Raw genomic sequence first — 21030 nt, forward strand, 5'->3', positions numbered from 1 at the left:
CAGGTATTTGCATGCAGTTATTTGTATTTTACTATTGTAAACACACTGAGCTCTAAAAATAGTCCAGGCTCAGATCCAGGTTCCTGATATTCCTATTTCTCAACACAAATTTCCTCATATACTCTGTAACAAAGACATATTGGAGACAATACAGACATGAATAATGGACAAGCAGCCTAAGGAGTGGTTCAGCCAACTGTATTAAAGGCTCCCAGACTTCACAAGGTGGTCGTTGCCCAAAGCCAGTGGTGGAAAGTAACCAAGTCCTGTACCTAAGTACAATTTTTGAGGTACTTCTACTACTTTATACTTTTACTTCACAACATTTCTGAGGAAAATATTGTAATTTTTACAAACTACATCTATTTTACAGTTATAGTTACTTTTAAATTTACATTAAAGAATGCGGTGGAATGCGGTCTTTTTGGCTTGTGACTCCTTACAAAAATATATCTATCTGGTGACCCTTGTCACATTTGAGATGTCACATTTTGACTTGTTAGTAGTTCCAACAAAGAAGTGTTTCCCCTCTAAACCTCCTCAGATGATTTCATTTAACTAAATGTTCAAGGCCCAAAGAGGTAAAATCATCCAATATTTCGCAAAAAAAGCAAATATTGGACAAATCCAAAAAGTGAATACTGATTTCTCTAGCAGATCTCTGTTTTTCTTCTTTCCTACCCCATTAATTATCTCACATCCGTTCACAGTGGTCAGTTTTCTGCATATCAAGCACTTTTACTTCTCTATTTCCTGAGATCTTTCAACATGTGCAGCGAGCTGTTGGAAATCTACCAGTCTGTTCACTGTACTTCACTGTGGTCTGCTGGGGGAGCATCACTGGAGCTGATGACACCAACAGAACCAATAAACTGATTAAGAGGGCCGGTTCCATACTGGGCTGCAAACCAGACTGCTTTGAAGTTGTGCTACTTGTCCACTACTAAACTAATAAAGAGAGTCGACAAAGGCAGGGTACAGTCAAGAACATCCTTTTATTCAATCAAGTGTTGCTCTTTTCAAACTGTTTTTTATTATTATTATGGAAAAGAAACTGTAATTAACACATGCATTTCACCATGGGCTCTGGGAGGTGTGTCTGAGGATGGGGCGCTGCTGCGAGGGGAGGAGGAGGAGGAGCACTCATGATGGGAGGGGTTACAGGTCAGAGGTGAAGGGTTCGGCCGGCCAGGGGGCTCAGTCTACACGTCACTAAACACAGCCCAACGTCCTACAAAACGTGTTAAAAACAAACAAAGCCAAAGGAACATAAAAACAGCGGACGGCCAGGCCACAGGGCCAGACTGGGCTCTCGCTCTCTGAACGGTGCAGGGGCATAATCTGTAGACACCCTCCCTCAACAACACACACACACACACACACACACAGGCACGCACGCACGCGCACACACACACACACACACACACACACACTCTCTCTCTCTCTCTCTCTTTCTCTCTCTCTTTCTCTCTCTCTCTCTCTCTCTGCTCCGTGCAACCTGTTCGTCTCTGATATGGCTTCTCAACTGTGGCGCTTTCACTTGTCAAGGCTTGATTGATAATACTGCTGCTGGCTTCATTTGCTTGATGAAGAAAAATAAAAAGTTGCATATATATAATTTTTTTTTTTTTTTTTTTTTTTTTTTTTTTTAAGCAGGGCACAAATCTGTCATTAAACCTGCACTTGTTTTTTTTTGCTGGTGGAATTTGAAGGTGCTTTCTCTATAAGTCACCAAAGTCTACTAGCTTTTGGAGCCATACCACTTTGGTCAATGTGTCTGTCAAACACTGCGATTTAGAATGGTGGTGAATCAACGTGTAACATTTCTAATGATTGTGCTAAATCTGAGCCTTTTAGTCTCCCCGCTGTGGAACCAGTCCGCTTATAAGGTGCTTCGAGTCATTTCAGTTTCTTTTTTTTTTTTTAAATAGCTGGTCTCATTCAACCACTAGAAAGGTGCATAATTGACGGTCTCAACGCAGCGTCTTAATGCTGCCTAAGATACTCAGTAAAAATGACAAAAAAAAAAAAAAAAAGATATCAATAAGCAAATCCAAATTCAATTATAAAAAAATAAATAGATAGAAACAAGGATTACAAACAAACCTGCCTATACTAGCAGTCCTACTGGTCGTCACCCTCACCCCGTGAGTGCTTTTGCCTCTCCACCACAGTGAAGGATTGATTTGCCCTCCACTGCTCCCAAGGGAGGGTTGGTTGGTAAAGGGGGGTGGTGGTGGTGGTGGTGGTGGTGGGGGGGCTATTTCATTTTCCGCTCTGCTCTGACAGCCCCCGTCCTCAGCGCAGCCCAGAGCCCGGTGGTGTAACTTGTTCACTTACATTAGCTGTTGAATGGAGAAGCTGAAGAAGATGGGTATGGTAATACAATGTGAAGCATACAGACAAGAATAACATGTGAGCTAACTGCATTCTGCTCAGACAAAAAAATCTTTGAGTATTCTTTTTTTTTCTTTTTTTTAAAACCCCGCCGTTCAGAGAAAGGGAAAAGGGAGAAGGGAGGGGAGGAGAGGGGGGGAGAGGAGAGGGGAGGAGGGAGGGAGGAAGGAGGGAGGGAGGGGGGGGTTGGTGGAGAAGGAGAAGGTTACGCGGCTACAGACTACTCCAGTGTCCAAGATAGACAGAAGACAAGATACAGAGGAAGAGAAGCGTCTTTTTTTTGGGCTTTTTTTCTGCTTTTCTTAATTATTCAACAATAAAAATAGGAACTAAATCACACCAATTTCCTTTAGTACTATGTATACTGCTTTAAAAAGCTCGAAGAAGAGGAAGAGAAAGAAGTGGATATAGAAGTATGAAGGAGGGGACTTTTTTTTTCTTTTGAGATGGGCACTCAGGAGTACAAGATGGAATCTGTGAACAAAAGGCACTTTTTAGGGACAACCTTTAAGATGCTCTGAGTCTATAACACTACATCACCAAACAAATATTTATAATCATTTACAGTGGGAGATGGGGAATCGGAGGGGGAGAAGAGGGGAGGTGTGTGTATGGGGGGGGGTGGGGTTCATTTTGTTACTGAATTGATGACAGCACCACACAAGCCGCCGGTTCTCTCAATCAACCAACTGGACATTTACACCAAATAGAAAAACTCGCCAGACAAGACAAATTATCATTCATGGTCTTTTTTTTTTTTTTTTTTTTTTTTTTTTCCTTTTTCTTAAATTGGGAATCCATACTTGTGCATCTCCCAAATTGGGGAAGATCTTGTCTTTGTCCCATGTTAGGATCACTTGTGTTGGATACAAGTCTGGAAAAACACTGCGGTCTACAAGCTGTTTTTCCAACGACTGTCCCTCTGCTGTGGTGTAAAGGTTGGTGGGGAAAAATGCCTTTTGTCACAACAACCTTTTCATACAATGAACCCCTCCCCCCTCGGTAAATACAAAAAGAGAAATAGAATAATGCATGTTTTCCTAAAATTTGCTTTTATGATAACACTTAATTTTGTTTATTATTATTTATGTATAATAGAGATTGAATGTACTTTATTCTTTAGAAAGCACCAGTTTTTATAGTGATATATATTTTATGAGTTGCAAAATTGTTCCTTCAGCCCTCCCACATGTTGAAAACAAATCATTAGAAATGACGTTTTTTCTTAAAAAAGTGATAAAAGAAAAAAAAAAAGAAAAAAACAAAAGGAAATTAAAAACAATTTCCCCAAACTTACTTACAAAGACTGGGATTTTTTTTCTCTCCGCCCTTATATTTAGAGTCCCAGAGCATGTGGACTTGAAAAACAGACAAAAAAAAAAAAAAAAAAAAAAAAAACCTCAGAGGGTTTTCCCTCTTTTCTCGCGACACCCTCAAACAATCGCTAACAAACAAACACAATTCCTCTACCAAGGCATTGCACATGGCTCAATCAACATACATCATTTAGTTTCAATAACAATACTTCCCATCAAAACAAGAAAGAAAACAACAAAACCTAATCTGTTCTTTTTTTTTTTTTTGAAATCCTCGACTACGTTATCATCACTGTGGTTGAATCTATTGTTGTGTTTGCCATGGATTTACTTTTTCTTTCATGTCGTTTAATGCGAGTGTGGGTTTAGAGACTGGTACTTTTAAGCTCAAATCAGCGGTTTTCGAGATGTGCGATGTTCGCCATGCTTCAAAAAATAACTAGACTGCCACAGAGCTTATCTTGCAAATAAAAAAAATGTATATATCTATAAATATATATGTGTATTATATATAAAGATGCTTGCGATTATCTAGTGAGCTGTCGCCGTTTTTCCTCTCCTGACATAGATTTTTTTTTTCACCATTCACTATAGCTTATATGTGAGAAAAAGAACCTGAATTCATGTTTGACAAATTGCATAATGGGAATACAGAGGCACTTCCATAGATTAGAAAAGAAATCACCTTAGCCATCGTTAAGTCAGCAGAGCTAGTTCTCTCTACGAAGCTGATGAGATGGTCGCCAGTCGGTTGGCCAACTATGTTGTTTCCCTGCAGTGAAGAACATGGCCAGGCAGTCCAGTTATTTTGTGAGGTTGGATGGGTGGTTTTAATTGAACTTTACATGTTTATCAGGAAATAAATGAGTCAGTCTGAATATGTATGGGCTCATGATATAAAATGATTAAAAGCATAAAAGGCCTCCTCAGATTGTCTACATTTAAGACTTCCCTTTGAATTCAGTCGGGCAGGGCGGTGTGTGTTTGCGTTTATCGTGAGTGGTCTTCATCAGTCTGTGTGTTTAAGAAGTGGCGATCTGTGCTCTACAAGTGGTGGTCAAATCTATTGTAATTCTTAACTAAAAAGAGGTTGGCTGGCATGATTGTTTTAGTGCAGTTTTGATCATTAAGGGCTCATCGATTCACAATAGCTAGGGGGAGTGCTGGTGTGTGTGTGTGTGTGTGTGTGTGGGAGGTGGATTACCATAGCAACCAATATCCTTTGCCTGATCCTGTGCACCCCTAATTAAAAAAACAAACAAAAAAAAAAACTAAGTGGGCACATGGGTGATCCTCCTACTGCTAGCCTAGAGGCCCTCGTTCCCTCTCTCCGAAAACAGCCAGATATGTCACATATTAATTTTGCTCCGCAGTGTGGCTCCCTCTGCTCTTGGAGCAGCGGCCCGTCTGGGAGTGTAAACAACAGGGTAAACTTTAGGGAGACAGAAAGAAGAGCAACTCTCTCTTTTACTCTGGGTCCCATCTTCAGCAACCTTTCCCTCCGTGGTTCTGCGTTTCTATCATTCATCATATCAATCATATCACCACCACCAGCCACCAGCTGTGCCTGGGTCAAATAGTAGATTTTTCTTGACCTGTATGGTTCAGCAGCCGAGTTCCCAGGAATAAAAAAGGTTCCTGTGATTGTCAAAACCTTGCATTGTGTCGCCCTACAATACGGTATGTGGCAAATACGTTTATCTGGCACTGAGAACAAACAAACCATGTTAATGGAAAAGTTTTACCTTTTTGGTAGATATGCTCATTCGCTTTCTTGACGAGAGTGAGATGAGAGGATTGATGCCACTTTCATATCTGTGCGTAAATAAGGAGCTGCTGGTTAGTTAGTTGGTTAGTTTAGCTTAGTATAAAGACTGGAAACAGGGGAAATAGCTAGCATGGCTCTGTCAAAAGGTAACACGATCTGCTCACTAGCACCTCTAAAACTCACTAATAAACACGTTATATTGTTTAATTCACACAAAAAAATAAGTGTAAAAATGACAATTCACCGTTTTTGGTTATGTGCCGGAATATTTCTTGGCTGGAACTAGTTGCCTGGTCCCAACTTTGCTGTAAAATGGCAAATTGTTGTTTTTACATTTAAATTTTTGTACATGTCAAACAAATGAGATGTAACGTGGCCATTGGTGAGTTTTAGAGGTGCTGATAGGCACATTTTTGTTACCTTCTGAAAGAGCCAGGCTAGCTGTTTGCCCTGCTTCTAGTCTTTATGCTAAGCTAAGCTAACCAGCTGCTAGCAGTAGCTCTATATTTAGTGTACAGACATGAGAGTGGTATCAATCTTCTTGTCTAACTCTGTAAGAAAGCAAATGAGCTTATTTCCCAAAATGTCAAACTTTTACTTTAAGTTTTTGCGAGTACTATTTGATCACGGGTCAGCTAACCACCCTGCTTCAACGTCCAACTTCTTACTGTGTTTCTCTATAAGGTGCTGTCATTCAAATACAAAACAATTAAAAAATAGTACAAATCCAAAAGGAATAAATTCAAATAAGAGAACACACAAGAGATAACAAAATCATTCATCTACATTACAAGAGGGCAAAGGGGGAACCAATAGCTGCTGTCTATAGTCATGGAAACTGTCATTAATGATGTGCGCACACAGATTTTCAGTGTGTGTGTGTGTGTGTGTTGTGGAATTGGATATCTAATCAAATAGGTAGAGAGAGTTCACTGGGCTTACCGTATGTGCATATAAAACGAAAATATAATAATACAACACCACCACCTATAAATACTACAATCTAAATGGTGAGACTGGGCAACTGTGTGTTTTCAATTGTACAAACATGCTGTGGTCATGGCACAGATTGTGTGATCTTTCTGATTTGACTTCCCAGTACAAAGTGTTTGTTGCACGGGGAAATGTGAGAATGAGCGGAGGCCAATGATTTGTCAAACTGAACGATGGGGATTGAGGACATGTGAAGGCTTCTTGTACCTTGGTTTTTCCTCTTTAAAACTCTTAATAGGCAAGTCTGGTTTACCTCCCATGCCTTGTAGGTAAATAGTGCACATCGTTAAGATTAGTGTTAATTGATTCAGCTTGTAGTGCAACCCTTAATCAAGATATGTTTTGGCATGGTCTCTCTCTAGTTAGTAGTAGGGTGAAAGGGTTTTTTATAGAGTCAATGGTCATTCAGAGGGAGAGAAACATTGGGCAATTTGATTTTGTTTTGGGTGATGACAGACATCACAGGAGCATGGACTGCAGCTTTCATTGGAAACCAAATTGTGTCTTTGCTTTGATGAGGCTGTGGATTCATCGTGGGTCAAGCTTTGTAGCTGAAATGTTTAATCTGTGTTGTGGAAACCTGATTTTGTTGGACAGTTGATTTTCGTAGCCATTCGTTACACAATGCATCCTTGTGAAGTAGGAGAAGTTGACTGCTTTTTCCTCCTCAGGTTCCTCCTGCGTTGCTGCCATGTTGTGCTGGTTCATTGGTTTCAGGAGAGATACCTGCTAGCTGCTTGCTGCCGTTTGTCCCCTTATCCTCCACTATCCTTGCATCCTCGTGTCCATCCGTTCATCTTTCCATCTATCCATCTTTGCTCGAAACGGGTCCTCCCTCTGACTGGGTAAATGAGTCCAGAGTTCCTCTAAAAGCGTCATGCTGCTGAATTTTCCTGCGTTGCTTGGTTATATTTAATGTTAGGTGAGACATACTGTAAGGGCTGGTCGGTGGGTCGGTTGGAGGACAATTATCATCCTGCGGGTTGTTTCTCTGTTTTTCTATTTCCGATTGTAAAGAAAGAATTCTAGTTGCTGGTTTGCACACAGGTCTTGTCAGAGGAACCAAGACTGAAAAAGAAAAAAGTGGGGTAGGGGGATGAGATTATGTTAGAGTCAAAACCAGTAAGATCTGCATACATGTACATACACAAGGAGTGGATAACATAATAAAAACACCTTAGAATACAAATGAATAGTGACTGGCAGTTGGAGCATTTCCTCTGCATGGATAGATATGAAACTCCCCTGTTTGAATCATCAGGACAAAAGATGACCAACTGTGTTAGAAAATACTTTTTTGTTTTTTGAAAAGGTACAGTGTATATTCATCAACATTCAAACAAATGTAAATGTATCAGAGTTAGCAAAAAGGCTAGTTTTCATTGGCAGTCCCTTTACCTGTTATTTGGCATCCAAGAATAATAAAATGATACAATATGTACAATAGTTAAAACATACTACATTGTGTTATAAAGCATATACAATACAGTTAAACAACATGAGCGGGACAAAATCTAATAGCAGATGATACAGGTAGAGGTACTTGGCTCTTTGATAAGAAGTCAGAGGTGCAAGCCTGTGTACATAAAAATGTGAGGAGACAAATTAACTACAACTCCCAAGGTGCTTTTTGGTAAGAAGAAAGGTCCAACTAATTGAACTAGGGATATTTTACGATTTGTGGTCAGTGTCTGTAGCAAGCGACAGATTGTGACAATTGTGACAATGCTAACATGCTAATGTTTCACAGATAATGTTTACTGATTTACCATCTTAATTTAGTCTGTTAGCATGCTAACAACCTCTGGGGATACTAATTGCAAGGTTTCTGAGTTCCCCAAGTTTAATTCAAGCATTTTTTTTAGACCTTTAACCAATAAAAAATAATTAATTCATTTAAGTTCTAGCTAAAACTGACATGTGCCCACTATGAGAAAATGAGTTTCCAAGCTGCTGCAGTTAGCAGTATTAATAGTGTTTGCTACACGTCTGATGGTGCTGACTGGAACTCCACAAAAAAGGGTTCAACAGCTTCCTGCAGCACAATCTACTGTTGAAACACTCCACTTTGAGTTTATACTGTAGGTGTATAATATCTCTTGACAGCCCACAGTCGTATACAAAAACACATTATGACTAACATCACTGCCTTCAACAGGCAAGAGAAAATATTTCATACTTTTGTAAGTGAAATTTAGACATTTTAATACATTCTAAGGCCCTTTTTTGAGGAAACTGAATTTAGTGTTTTTTCAGACTTTTCCAGATGAGTAGTTGCCCTGTAATTAGCTGTTCAGATATTTTAGTCTGGACCAGAGTGGTGGACCGACCGACTGAGAGGTTGACATTGCCATTCATAGAGCCATGCTGCTAACAAGGCTAATAAAAAGATGTAATGTAGCAACAAGAGAAGAACTCAAAAATCACTATGACAGATCTTAACTGCAGAAACTGTTGTACTGTAAGGTGTTTTTGTTATTTTGTCCCTGTAAATGACTCTGTACACTGTGTTCATGGAGATTTCAACAGTTCTTAATTACAGTGAGTGACAGAGCAGTCATCTGGGCCACCAGCCCAGCTACTGCCACCAATTCTGTCCATTTTTGGAGTGAAGTACAGTATGTCTTGAATTTGGCCAAGCAGTGAGTGGCTCCTAATGGTCAAGCAGCAGCAGGGGGATAGCAGTCTGGCGCTCCCTGTCACTTGCACCATCTTCACGTTGGCTTTCTCCCGCTCAGTGTGAGTAGGGAGCAGAAATGGGTCACCGTCGCTGTTGTTGGCTGCCCTGTTTGGCCTGCATGATCTGGCGCTGTGGGCCAATGTGCCAACATTCTAGAAGTCAAGCCTTGGAAACTACTCTGAGCCTCCAGGGAAGCAGCCTTTTGTTTTGTTTGACTCTAACAGGTCGCATGAATACCCCCCTTCTGCCCTTCTCAGCTACCCTGCTCCCCTGGGCACTGTCCCAGCAGGCCTTGGGCATTGTAACTTCTCCCTTCTTAGTTACTCTCCCTCTCTTTCCTTCTGTGTATGCTCTTACCAACACACACACATACACACACACACAACACACACAAAATCCATCTATCTCCTGTGAACACTCCCACTAAATCCTTGGCAGCAGACAGTGACCACCCTCTTTTCTTTCCTGGCCCCCCACCCTCGCCCCCTCTCGAGCAACCCCTTCTCAAATTCAAGATCAACTGGCTATGACATCATGTCTGGTTGCCGGGGGTAACGAGACGGCCCGGGACGTGACTTCTGTAAGGGCCGAAACTCTGTCGCTCTGTTCCCTCCATTTCCGTCTTTCCCCTGCCCCGTGGGTATCTTGTTTCTTCTCTCTCCTGGTTGCAGCATCCTTTGTTTGCCACTAGAGGGCACCTAGAGCCCACCGATGTCAGCGTGAGCTCTCCAGCCTGTCCTGTACTCGCGGCATACACACTTCTGACAAGGTTTTTGTCTCGTAATCAATCTTTTTTTTTTTTCTGTGGACCATTATTCTTTTAGTGTCATTTTCTGAGAGGCATGTGCAAACAATTAATGCTGTGTGTTTTGAAAAGTAAAACCATACTTCAGACACTATGTCTCTGTCAGCATTGAGCATCAATTAGCTTCATAAGAAAAGCAAAGAGGGATATAAAGGAAAGCATGTGTCAAGCAGATACAGCCTTTTATTAAAGATACACTACATGGCCAAAAGTATGTGGATACCCATGTCCTCATACTTTTATTGTTTATTGAAATACTTCAGGTACCAGTGAGACATCGGACTCAGGAGGTCCAGTTTGAGTAATGGATCCATGAGTTAGAAGGCTTATCAGATGCCAAAACACTGCGCTGTGGTTTATACGTACTGGAAATTTATCACATCGTAATTATTTTATCTTTCGTTGTGGCTATCGCAAGGCTAACAGTAGAAATACAGCATTCTTGTTACAAAGTAGTCTACCAGATATCTGGTTTTATTTGATTGGTGTTGTGGAAAAAGTTCCCGGACTACCCTGCGTTTTTTGCCGGAGACCTCTGCGTTGGCACCACCACTGCGTTACCAGACTGGCCAAATGAATGAGCGGGCTGCGTTATTTCACACAAGGCTAAAATCTGTCTAAATGTGACCTTACTGCCCAACCTCAGTGGTCAACCTCACTAATATTCTTGTTTCTGAATGGGAGTAAATCCTGCAGCCAGGTTCCAAAATTTTGCGGAAAGCCTTCCCAGATAAGTGGAGGCTGACAGCAACATATGAAACCCTATATGGTTTTGGAATGAAATGCTAAACAACCACTTTTTATGGCTGTAAAATGTAGGTGTCCACATACTTTTGACCATGCGCTTTAAGATGTGTGTAATCCACCAGGAGTCAGAGTTATGGTAGGTTATTCAGAGTAAAAATATATTAGTAACAAAGAGGGCATTAGGAAGACGAATAAGACTTTGTGAAAAGTGGTGGAGAAAAGGAAATAAAGAGTGGAACGAGAAAGAGTGGAAGGGGATTAAAGAGTGGAGTATAACGAGCGGAGGGGCAGAAAGGAGCAGGAACAGGGAAATGGAAAGGGAAGAAAAGTGAGAGAACCGAGGGCAGAGAAACAAGGGAGGGATCAGCAGAGCAGTTTCAGATGGTTTCCATGTGTTGAGGAGCAGAGCTGAGCTGGCTCCAGGCGGGTGTGGTTGGACACTAATGAGAAAAGTACTGGTGGTAATGGAGGAGGCATATGAACGAGGCGCAGAGTGGTGAAGGGAAGGAACAGAGAAGGTGAAAGAGGGAGAAAGTAAAAGGCAGAGACAGAGAAAATTAATAAGAGGGAGGGAAGAAAGCAGAGTAGGACAAAGCTAAAAAGAGAGGGAAACTGAAGTAGGGAGAGGGGAAGAGAACGGAAAGGAAAGGAGGAAGATTAGAGGTAGCAAGGAGAGGGAGCAAAAAAGGCGGCGAGGGAGAGGGCCTGCTGCCTGAAGGGTAGACTCCATATGTGCCAAATAAACAGTTGAGCACATATGGTAAACCACACACGTACAGTAAAATACAGATGTACAAATGCACACATTGATGGTGCGCTGTGGGATGGTGTGAGAGAAGAGGTGGAGGAAACCCAGCAGCAGGTTTCAGGGAGTGAGGGAATAAGAAATATTTTGGCGTGCATCCACACAGTTAATACGTTTCCTGAGTTTGACCAGTAATCACAGTCAAAACAGACGAGTTTCCTCCTCACTTTTACACACAGAGAAACTGTCAGTACTGTATGTTCTTATCCCTAAACTCTTACCTGTGTCTGCTGCGGGATGTTCAGAAAGTTGTTGTCCCGTGATCCGATGCCGACAAACCTGTTGGGAGCTGTGGCGCCTGGCGTGGAGTATGCTACAGAAACAGAGGAGGAAGAGAAGAAGACATTAGTGTGCACAAAGGTAGCACTGCATTATCTTGTTGAATCTTATAGCAATAGTTACACATTTTAGGAAATACTTTTTGCTTTTTTGCTGAAAGTTAGATAAGAAGATAGATACCACTCAAATGTGTGTACAGTGAATATAAGGCTGCAACTAGCAACAGGTTTGCTTCGCTTAGCATAAAGACTGGAAACAGAACTCCAGAAAGTAACTGCTCCCGGCCAAGAAATAGTCTGACCACCCATGAAACCACAACATGTGTTCTTTACACTTTGGTCTTTGTAGGGATTAAAGAAAAGCAGATATAACGTGTTAATTGGAGAGCTTAAGAGGTGCTGCCAGGCGGGTTTTGTTCTCTAAAATAAGCTAACTGACTGCTAGCGGTAGCTTCATATTTGCCATACAGACATTAATCTTTTCATCTACCTCTCAGCAGTTAAATTTCAAACTATTCCTTACATATAACGGCATACAGTAAACCTACTTGATCAATGATGTTAAGTAACAAAAAAAAAAATTCAGATACATGCATTTCGTTCTACAGAAAGTACCACTTTATATCATTGAGGTCATCAAAACCCTATAAAGAAGTTTGCCAAAATCTGTAATGCAAATTTAGATCTCCCAGAGTGAGCACTGAGGATTAAATCCCGTTGATTAACTCAGTTGGAAGTGATTGAGCACACCAGAATCCTGACATTGAGGATCAGTCAGGGACATTTAAAACCCAATGGCATCAAAGTCTCTGACAAATTTAGGGCAGTTTGAGGTACCCAACGGACTCCAGAATTTGAATCTCACTGAGGATTCAGGCCGCTGTGTGCAGACTTGTGCATATGAAAGTCTGTTTGTGTGGGAGAGAGAGAGAGGAAGGATAAGACGAAGAGAGACAGAAGAGACTTTGAAGAGTCAATGGCATGGACATATACAGTATACATCCATGTATTTCTAAGAATTGGGATAACATACATAAGACATAAAAGACTTTGAGACACTGACTGGGGGGTAAAACGAAAACACTAAATTTGAAGGAAAGCTAAAAACAAAAAAATAAAGTGCTCCATCCAGTGCCCCTCCTATCACAGGTGAGGAAGACAAATGTATTGTGACAAAGGCCCCACGATTGGACTGAAATCACTCCTTCACCTTAAATACACACCTTATTCTTCTTAACAATCACCAAACATACAAAATAAAACCCCACCAAGAAACTAAAATCAGCTCAACCAAAAGCAAATATGAAGGAAATTATTCCACCAATGTCCCACTTTCTATTAGAATGTTTTGGAGTCCTTATAAATTAACTGCCCTAAATTTGTGCCCTTCACAGATAAGAATCAATTAATAATCAAAATCTCAAAGTTTTTCACAAGGTTTGCTGATGAGTCCAGCAGGGGAAGAAAGGAATATTTAGAAGGAGAAGAGCTGGGGTGGTGATGCTGCTTCCACACCAGAGAACGCAGGACAGGCTTAACATGTAGAGCCACTCAAACTGACGGGGGCCTAATACAGAACCCAGATGAGCACCACAGGAGTCCATTGTGACGGACATTTCTCACCAAACCTCTGGCGGCCTTGATCTACTCTTATGAGCTTCCATAGTCTTCCAAGGGTTAAGGGAGGTGAGATGTTGGATACACAGGAACAATGATGGCACGGAGTAGGAGGAAGAACAATGGCAGGGGTCTTTTCACTGAAGAGGGTTGGGTTTTTATTTGTGTTTTTTAGATTTTTTTGTTGCTGGTTTGGTTTTGATAACGATCTCTGCGGGGTCACTTACACGGAGATGCGGGCGAGGAGAGTCCGCCGTCAGGGGGCGTGCTGTTGGGTTTAGAGTCGGGCATAGGGAGGGGCACTGGGCGGGCCACTGGGGGAGGTGGAGGCAGCAAGAAGGAGCCTGGCATTTTGCTCTGGCCGCTCCCGTTTGGCTGCAGACAACACAAATAGGGTCAGGAGGGCGACATGCGGCAATCCGCAGACACGGAATGAAAAGAGGACGTAGCTCGGGAGGCCAGGTCCAAAAAAATATCCATGACGAAGGGGGAAGGGGAGGCGATGGTGGAAGGAGGGAGAGGAGGTGGTGGGAAACAACAACCAAAGGGATGATGTATGTGGACGGCATCTTTTATGGAGGTGTGAAAAAATAATAATCACCACAGGGTTTGATAGGAGTGGGTGAGAGTGGTGAGAGGTTCCACAGGGGTGGGCCGTGGTAGGTCGAGGAGGTGTGGAGGAGGGAAGTGAGCAAATTATTTGATTGGGTTCGTCCAGAAGATGGCAAGAAATCAAAACCATGGGAGAATACTCTTCTACACAAGCACAACACCACCAACGATACCAGCACCAAACAACCAAACTCCAACTAAAATCGTAACAGCTAGAGATGAAAACAGAAACACGATGACACAACACAGGACGGGTATGCTTGACTGAAGTGTGCCGTGACTGATTCACTCTCGTGCTGATGGCTGTAACTTCTGAGGGGTTGGGTGGAGCAAAAGAAAAAATAAAAAGGGGAGGATGGGGAACGTCGGGGGTCTGAAACAGCAAACGGCAAAATGACATCGACAAGACAATAACAAAGATTTGTAGACCAGCTGAATAAACAAATGTCTAATGTGTTCATTTGTGTCAGGGTTTGCTGTGGGGTGTTTTTCTGTGTATTTCTCTATACTGTATCTGGATATATAACTTGATAAAATAAGCTTTTGGCATGCACTGTCCACTGAAAGTTATGACATTTATATAATTATAGTCACATTGCACTGTAAAAGCATGCAAGCAAATACAATTCAGATTTGTAGAGTGTGTTGGTGCCAACCTTTCTAAAATGGTAATATATGGAAGCATATATGGAAGCAAGAAACACCGTAATAATTACAATTCTATGAGCACTTAATTTACTTTGAAATTCAACCACTAATAAATAAATTGTTTTGCGTACTAATGCTTTTAGAGCATTAAAATATGTTACTATGAAATCAAGCTGTCTGATTTTATTTGGTTTGAATTCCCCTCTTTGAAATTTCCAGAAGGTACTTTCAAGTTGTAGAACTTTAAAAACTTGTTTTCAAGTTTTTTTTAAGGTTCACAAATTCAGTAAATTTGTGTCCATTATTCACAAAACTCTAATTTGCTCAAATTCAATAAGTCTAATTCTAAACACTCAAATCAGGTAAAAAAAAGAGGCTTCTTTAAATTAGATTGGTTACACTCGGAAACAAAACTTCTATATGAAAAATTGAAACATCTTGGCTGTTGAGGACAAACCGATCAAGCCTGAAGAAATTGATGAAACCTGCCCTATCAGTTTACGTCTTGGCAGTCAAATGATCCAAGAAAGAATCTTGGATCATTTGACTGCCAAGACTTAACTTGTCAAGCTCCAATGGGTGACTACAAACCTTGAACCTTTCTGAATATATGAATGCAGATTTTTTTTTTTTTTTTTTTTGAATTGCACCACTTACAATAAAACATGGAAATTGAATAAGTGAGGATTTCATACATTCATTTATATGGTTTTCAAAGTAAAATATTTCAGTCTCAAACATTTTGAGGTATTTTAATTTCAACACTAAGTATTCAGTAGTAGTTAAATTGACAATTAAGCTGGTCATAAAAATTCTAATATTTTGGCCCTTTTTTGCTTCCATACTCACACATACTTCTTTATTTGTCTACTCTCAGTGGTATGTTAGTATCTTTTAGAATTGTTGTGACACTTTTATGAGCTTCATAAATTGTTACTTTAAGAAAAATCTTTTAAAGTCCCGCAATACTAATGCAAGCTAGGTCAGTGTGTGGCCCATCTGCATTTTCTTTATAAATGACACGTTATTAAGGTAATAGTCCTCCTCCTTCCTGGCAGTGAGCCTTACCTGTCCGGCGGCCTGCCCCGAGCCATCAGCACAGACAAACTGCACAAATTCCTTCAGGGGATCCTGTCCAGGGTGGTGGTGGTAGCGGATGGTTGGGTGGGTGAAATAGGGGCTAGACTGCTGGATGATGGAGGGAGATGGGAAGTGCAGGGCCGAGGCTGAAGCACGGGGACTCCCTGTGAAAAGAGATGTTTGTGTTAGAGGAACACAAGCAGAAAAAGGTGGAGAGAGCGAGAGGAGGACATGAACCACTGTATTCTTACATATGCTTACAGATGGTAGAGATGTATTAAGTGATTAATGAATGATAGCAAGATCACATCACAACTGGAAACGATAAAGTTTAAACCTTGTACTAAAATGTAGAACATGAAAGGAATGTTGTTTTTCCAAGAAAAGCTGATTTCAAGTTAATAGCTATTAAGGGCATTGCTCATAATGTTTTATGATCACTCCAATAAATCTATACAGCTTTATGGGGGAGATTTACACACACATTGCACTCATATGTGCACACTCAGGGACCACATAACAAGTCAGCACCACTCAGACTTATACACATGCACAGGTTCACACACACACTGCGCACACCTGAATATACACAAATTTAATGGATGCAATCACTACATTAAAAAAAAGAAAAAGCACAAAGAGATCATTGAGTACCGTCTTAAATTAGCAGGTTTTAATGCCTGTGTGCTGTTTTGAGGGTGTGATTCATTGGCATTGATGCAATTTAACATTCAGACGGTAAAGCTGTTTTTATCTGACTCATTTTGTTTCTATGACAGACCTAATCTGTATAGTTGGTGTTTTTTCTTTTAATGAGCTTTGGAGCATCATATCTGCACATATATGTGATGAGTGTGTGTATGACAGGTGCAGGGATACAAAATATCTCAGTATTCTGCGGCTAATAAGCTTATAAAAAAGCTTTTTTTGCTTTACAAGAAAGGAAAGGAGAACGTGGACCAAACACAGCTGTATGTGTGTGTGTGTGAGATGTGAGAGGGGAGCAGTTGGTTGCGCCTTACCATCAAACACAAAGCCCTCACTGTCAGACCTATATCCATTACTAAATCTCCTTGATTTGTATTAGAAGCCTGTTCTCCTCTTAGCTGTGCCAGTCTGACACCCACCTCATCCCATCCAGGCCCCCCAGCTGCCCATGTTGGGCTGCCAACACTCTTTGGTGCTTGCATTTTATATGTTGTGTGTGCGAGCACACTTCATGAGGGTGCCAACCCTAGTGCATTACCCCCCAGACAGGGGCCTATGCCTCTGAGCCTAGCAACACCTTGCTCCCATGCCAGGCTGCCTGCTCCCCAGTGGAGCTGTCTCCCTGTTCCTATAGTCCCCCTACTAATCCCATTAGAGACTGGGTGAAGGCCAAACACTCTAGGGTATGGGGGCAGGTTGGGGATGAGATAGGGTGGTGGTGATGGAAGGGAGACAGGGTCAGAGGGAATCCCTACACCCCTACCTTCTCTCTTCTTCCTCTAGAGGACAGCTGAATGAGGCTGAACGGACAAACCCTGCCAAAACCATCTCCTTGCACCACCACCACTGCTAGTGGCTAGCCCTAGCATGCTCCCATAAATCCCCTGGATCATGTCTTCCACAAAGAACAACAACATTGCTGATGATGTGGTAAGCACTTTCACGCCAGCATGGGAAAAACCCCAACTTGCACTCTGTAAGAGTTTGTGTACAAAGAAACAAATCACAACTATATAAATCACAACTGCTGGCCAAAAAGAGCATGGGGTATTGTGTGCACATGTGTGCATGTCACTGCAGACATGTAAATGTGTGTGGAGATTGGATTTGCTGTAGCTACATCTCAAGAGGCACAGGGTCTGTCAACAACCACGGAGGAGGGTTTAATGACACAGCGGTCAAACTCATTGCTTCACATCTGCTCAGTGGCTTAAAAAGCCTTTGATGTAGGCTAGCTACACAGAACTAAAGCACATGGGTAATTATCTCTAGCGAGTTCCTTCACTGGGTGAGTTCACAAATGTGCACTTTCCAGAAAGAAGAGGAAACCTCTTTCTCAATCTGCGCCGTGGTGATAAAATTAAGAGTGGTGATTTATTGTCAGAGCTCCTTTGGCTCTGTTTGTTATCTGATGTTATCATGAGCTGCTTGCTTCAGTCTGGTGGAGGATCAGCTGGGTCACACAGCAACTCAGAGCACCAATGTTCTGCTCTTGCCATTGTGAAGAATAAAGACATGTGCTTACCCACATTGGAATCAATTAGGAGATCCCACACTGTAAAGAAAAGCAAGTCCATAAAAACGTACAAAGAAGAAGTAAAAAAGGACTACAAAGAAGATAAAGATCAGTGAAATGGAAAAACCCATGTTCGGATCAGCCTTTTTGGGGGGCAAAAATTAGTTGCTGGGACTCTATTTACCCCCAGTCCCCTCCCACATTTTGTGCAATATGTACAGTATTCCTATAGTGGAATATATGGTGCCAAGTTTGCTGTGTAGTAATGTGATTAAACACAAATTGATATTAATATGCACCATGTAAGCACAATGTTAGTATCACCTTTAAACTATTTTTGACACCAAACCAAACCAAGTATTTTGACACAGGGACCCCATTAACCCAAATAACAGAGCCTCAGTACCCAATTTAAAGGGGCACTCTGCTGATTTTACACATGAAGTTCAGTTTGCTAGTTATGAGGAGTACTGCTCAGCCTGTAGAAACTGTTATATAATGTCTTCTGTGGCACTGGAGGAAGCGCTCCCAAGTGTCATAAAAAATAAACCTAATGCTTGGTTTGAGCTTGAGGCTTAAAATGTTCTAACAAACTGGGAGTGTGGAGTGGATCTATTGAAAGACACTATCCAGTTGCATTATGGGAATTGTAGGATCCTGTGTTTTTGAAGCTTGGCCCAAACTACAGATTAAAATTCAGGATCAGCATCTACTGCTTTGATTTTGACCATACTTTGAACTCTTGTGAGTCCACCAACTTGAATCATATCTTGCAATGCAACACTTTGGGGTACCCTTTAAGGCCCTGATCATACCAGATCATACTTACTTTATAGATGAACATTCGCATATTCCCAAACTTGCAGTTCATCAAATTACCACAAACCAATTGTCACACAGCGAACCTGGGGCTTTTGGGGCCCCTGGAGATCTTGGGGTCCGGGGCAGTTGCCCAGTTAAACCAGCCTGGTTAAGACCCATGGCAATTTTTTTGGAATATTCGTTGTAGGTGTAGAGCATTCAAGTGACATACCAAACATAACTTGCAAATTGCCACCAAGAAATTTCACCAAAATTCAAGATTTTAATAACGCCGTTGAGTCATCTCTAATCTTTAATATGTAATTGTAAAATATTTACAATCTAAGGAAATAAATATAAAATAATATATTTCTTAACTAAGTTTTTCTGCTACATAATGTTTTCATTTGAGCCTAGTTGGGAAATTGTTAATGTTATTAACACTTTTCTCATTATTATTTATTATGCTTTTTAAATGTATTATTACTTATTAACATATTACATTATTAGGTCTTAGTTTTCTCTTGATGTCTACAAAGTTTGCAGGTTTCAGGAATTTTCTAGAAACAAATGTTGTCTTAAATATGCAGGATAAGCCAGGAGTCGGTGAGTAAACGACACTTAACTCACTTCCTGTTACCATGTAACACCTCCTGAGGTGTGCAGTCATAACTTTTTAGAAGTATAATTTCCATCATAAAGGACAAATGCCAGAATAAGAGAATGTAAGCAACTGACACTCGTGCAGTTAGAGATGTGACAGAATAGGCAGCAGGAGCCACCTCGCTAGAAAGAAGAAAATCATCAACAGAGATGATATCTAGACATGAACGACCACCGACCAACCACCAACAGACAGGTGCAGAAAAGTCAGACACCACACCCAGACTCCCTAGAGCTCCGTCAGCAGCTTGACCTGCACCCTACGAGGCCAGAACAGGCAGAGGAGGAGGCAGAGGTGAGCACAGGCCTGCAGAGGTATACCTGCCAGCTTTAAATTCCCAGCCACTCTCATCTCCCAAAGACAACGCTCCCATCTTTGTGCCGGGGGCGGGTGGGGAGGGGGAGGGGTGGGGCCTGAAGTAGTGGGGTGGGTAGGAGGAGATGGTGAGGAGGGGAGAGGAGGAGAGGGCGATCAGGGGGATCGGGAGCTGGATTGGTCTCACCTGGTCTCACTCCCGCCAGCATTGGCAGTGGGTGGTGGGTGAACGCCATGCGGGGGGACCTCGTCTGGGAGGACAGGGCGCTGAAATCGAATTTCCCCGGCTTCTTAAGAGAACCAGGCGATGAGAGTCCTGGTAAAAAGGGGATCAACAAAATGGCAGAACAGAGACGTGGTTTTAATTAAACATGGCTGCTTTGCTTACTTTGACTCTAATAAAAAAAGAAAAAAAAAAGAAAAAAATAAACTTATCAAGACTTTTTAATTTACAAGAATCGAATGATTATGATCGACTGAAATCAATGGATTGATCAATTGATTCATTCATTGATTCATTGATTGGTTTAACATACAGATGGGTCGACTAATCTCACTGTCCAATAGTCTATGATTGTGTACAGTCAGCGGGCTGTACCATGTCTGTCAGATTGAGGGGGGTGGGGGGGGTTGGGAGGGGAGGTTGAGGGCAGGGTCCGGTGAGAGGCCATGTTTTGGAAGCAGCGGGGGTTCAGAGTGAAGGGAGGTGACGGGAGAGAGGGGGGAGGCTGGGGGGCAAAGTGTCAGGAGAGAGAAGAGCTGGGAAATGCAATGGCGGTCCAACTACGGTCACCACTGTAGTGCGACAACAGATGACAGCGCAAACCATTGAACTCAATTCAAAGATGGCTCCTTTTTGAGAAAGCTTTTAAAATATCAGATCCGAACTATCTGACTGATCCCGGACCAGAATGATCTCATGGCCCGATGGTCCATTCAGTTTAAAGACAGCAGCTACAGAGAGGCGAGGGAACAGTCAACAAACACGCCAACCAACCTACAGTACTCACTGCACTTGTCAGGATGCCTCTTTAGAATGAATGGGATTTTGGATGGCCTCATATCTGGGGCAGACTGTGTTTTTCCAGCCAAAGCCAGCATGAGCTACACCACTACATATAGCTGCAGAAGAGCATGCCAAAACATACATCAGTGGATCCTCTGATGTAGTGCCCTTATGCATATCTGACTGTCAGGTATTTTATGATTCTGCTTTAAGACATACAGTATTTCATAAAGAGGAGCTTGAACTCACACTCACACACACACACACACACGCA

General features: G+C 41.7%; 1 protein-coding gene across 14 annotated transcripts in view; it reads right to left on the reverse strand.

Annotated features, from left to right (window-relative positions):
* Positions 1-976: 976 nt before the first annotated feature.
* The window catches only part of nfixb (nuclear factor I/Xb), a 153250-nt gene continuing 133196 nt past the window's right edge, over positions 977-21030 (reverse strand). For 11 of the 14 annotated variants that reach the window (XM_044331409.1, XM_044331410.1, XM_044331406.1 and 8 more), the window contains 4 exons: positions 19938-20066; positions 15735-15910; positions 11733-11824; positions 977-7542 (listed from right to left, as the gene is read on the reverse strand). In XM_044331409.1, coding sequence (XP_044187344.1) covers positions 11753-11824; positions 15735-15910; positions 19938-20066 — 377 coding nt within the window. In that variant the 3' untranslated portion in view covers positions 977-7542; positions 11733-11752. The remainder of the gene's footprint in view (positions 7543-11732; positions 11825-15734; positions 15911-19937; positions 20067-21030) is intronic. The other 3 variants (XM_044331418.1, XM_044331413.1, XM_044331420.1) reach the window with 1 other exon arrangement.

Source organism: Thunnus albacares, chromosome 17 (assembly GCF_914725855.1).
Source record: "Thunnus albacares chromosome 17, fThuAlb1.1, whole genome shotgun sequence".
NCBI lineage: Eukaryota > Metazoa > Chordata > Actinopteri > Scombriformes > Scombridae > Thunnus > Thunnus albacares.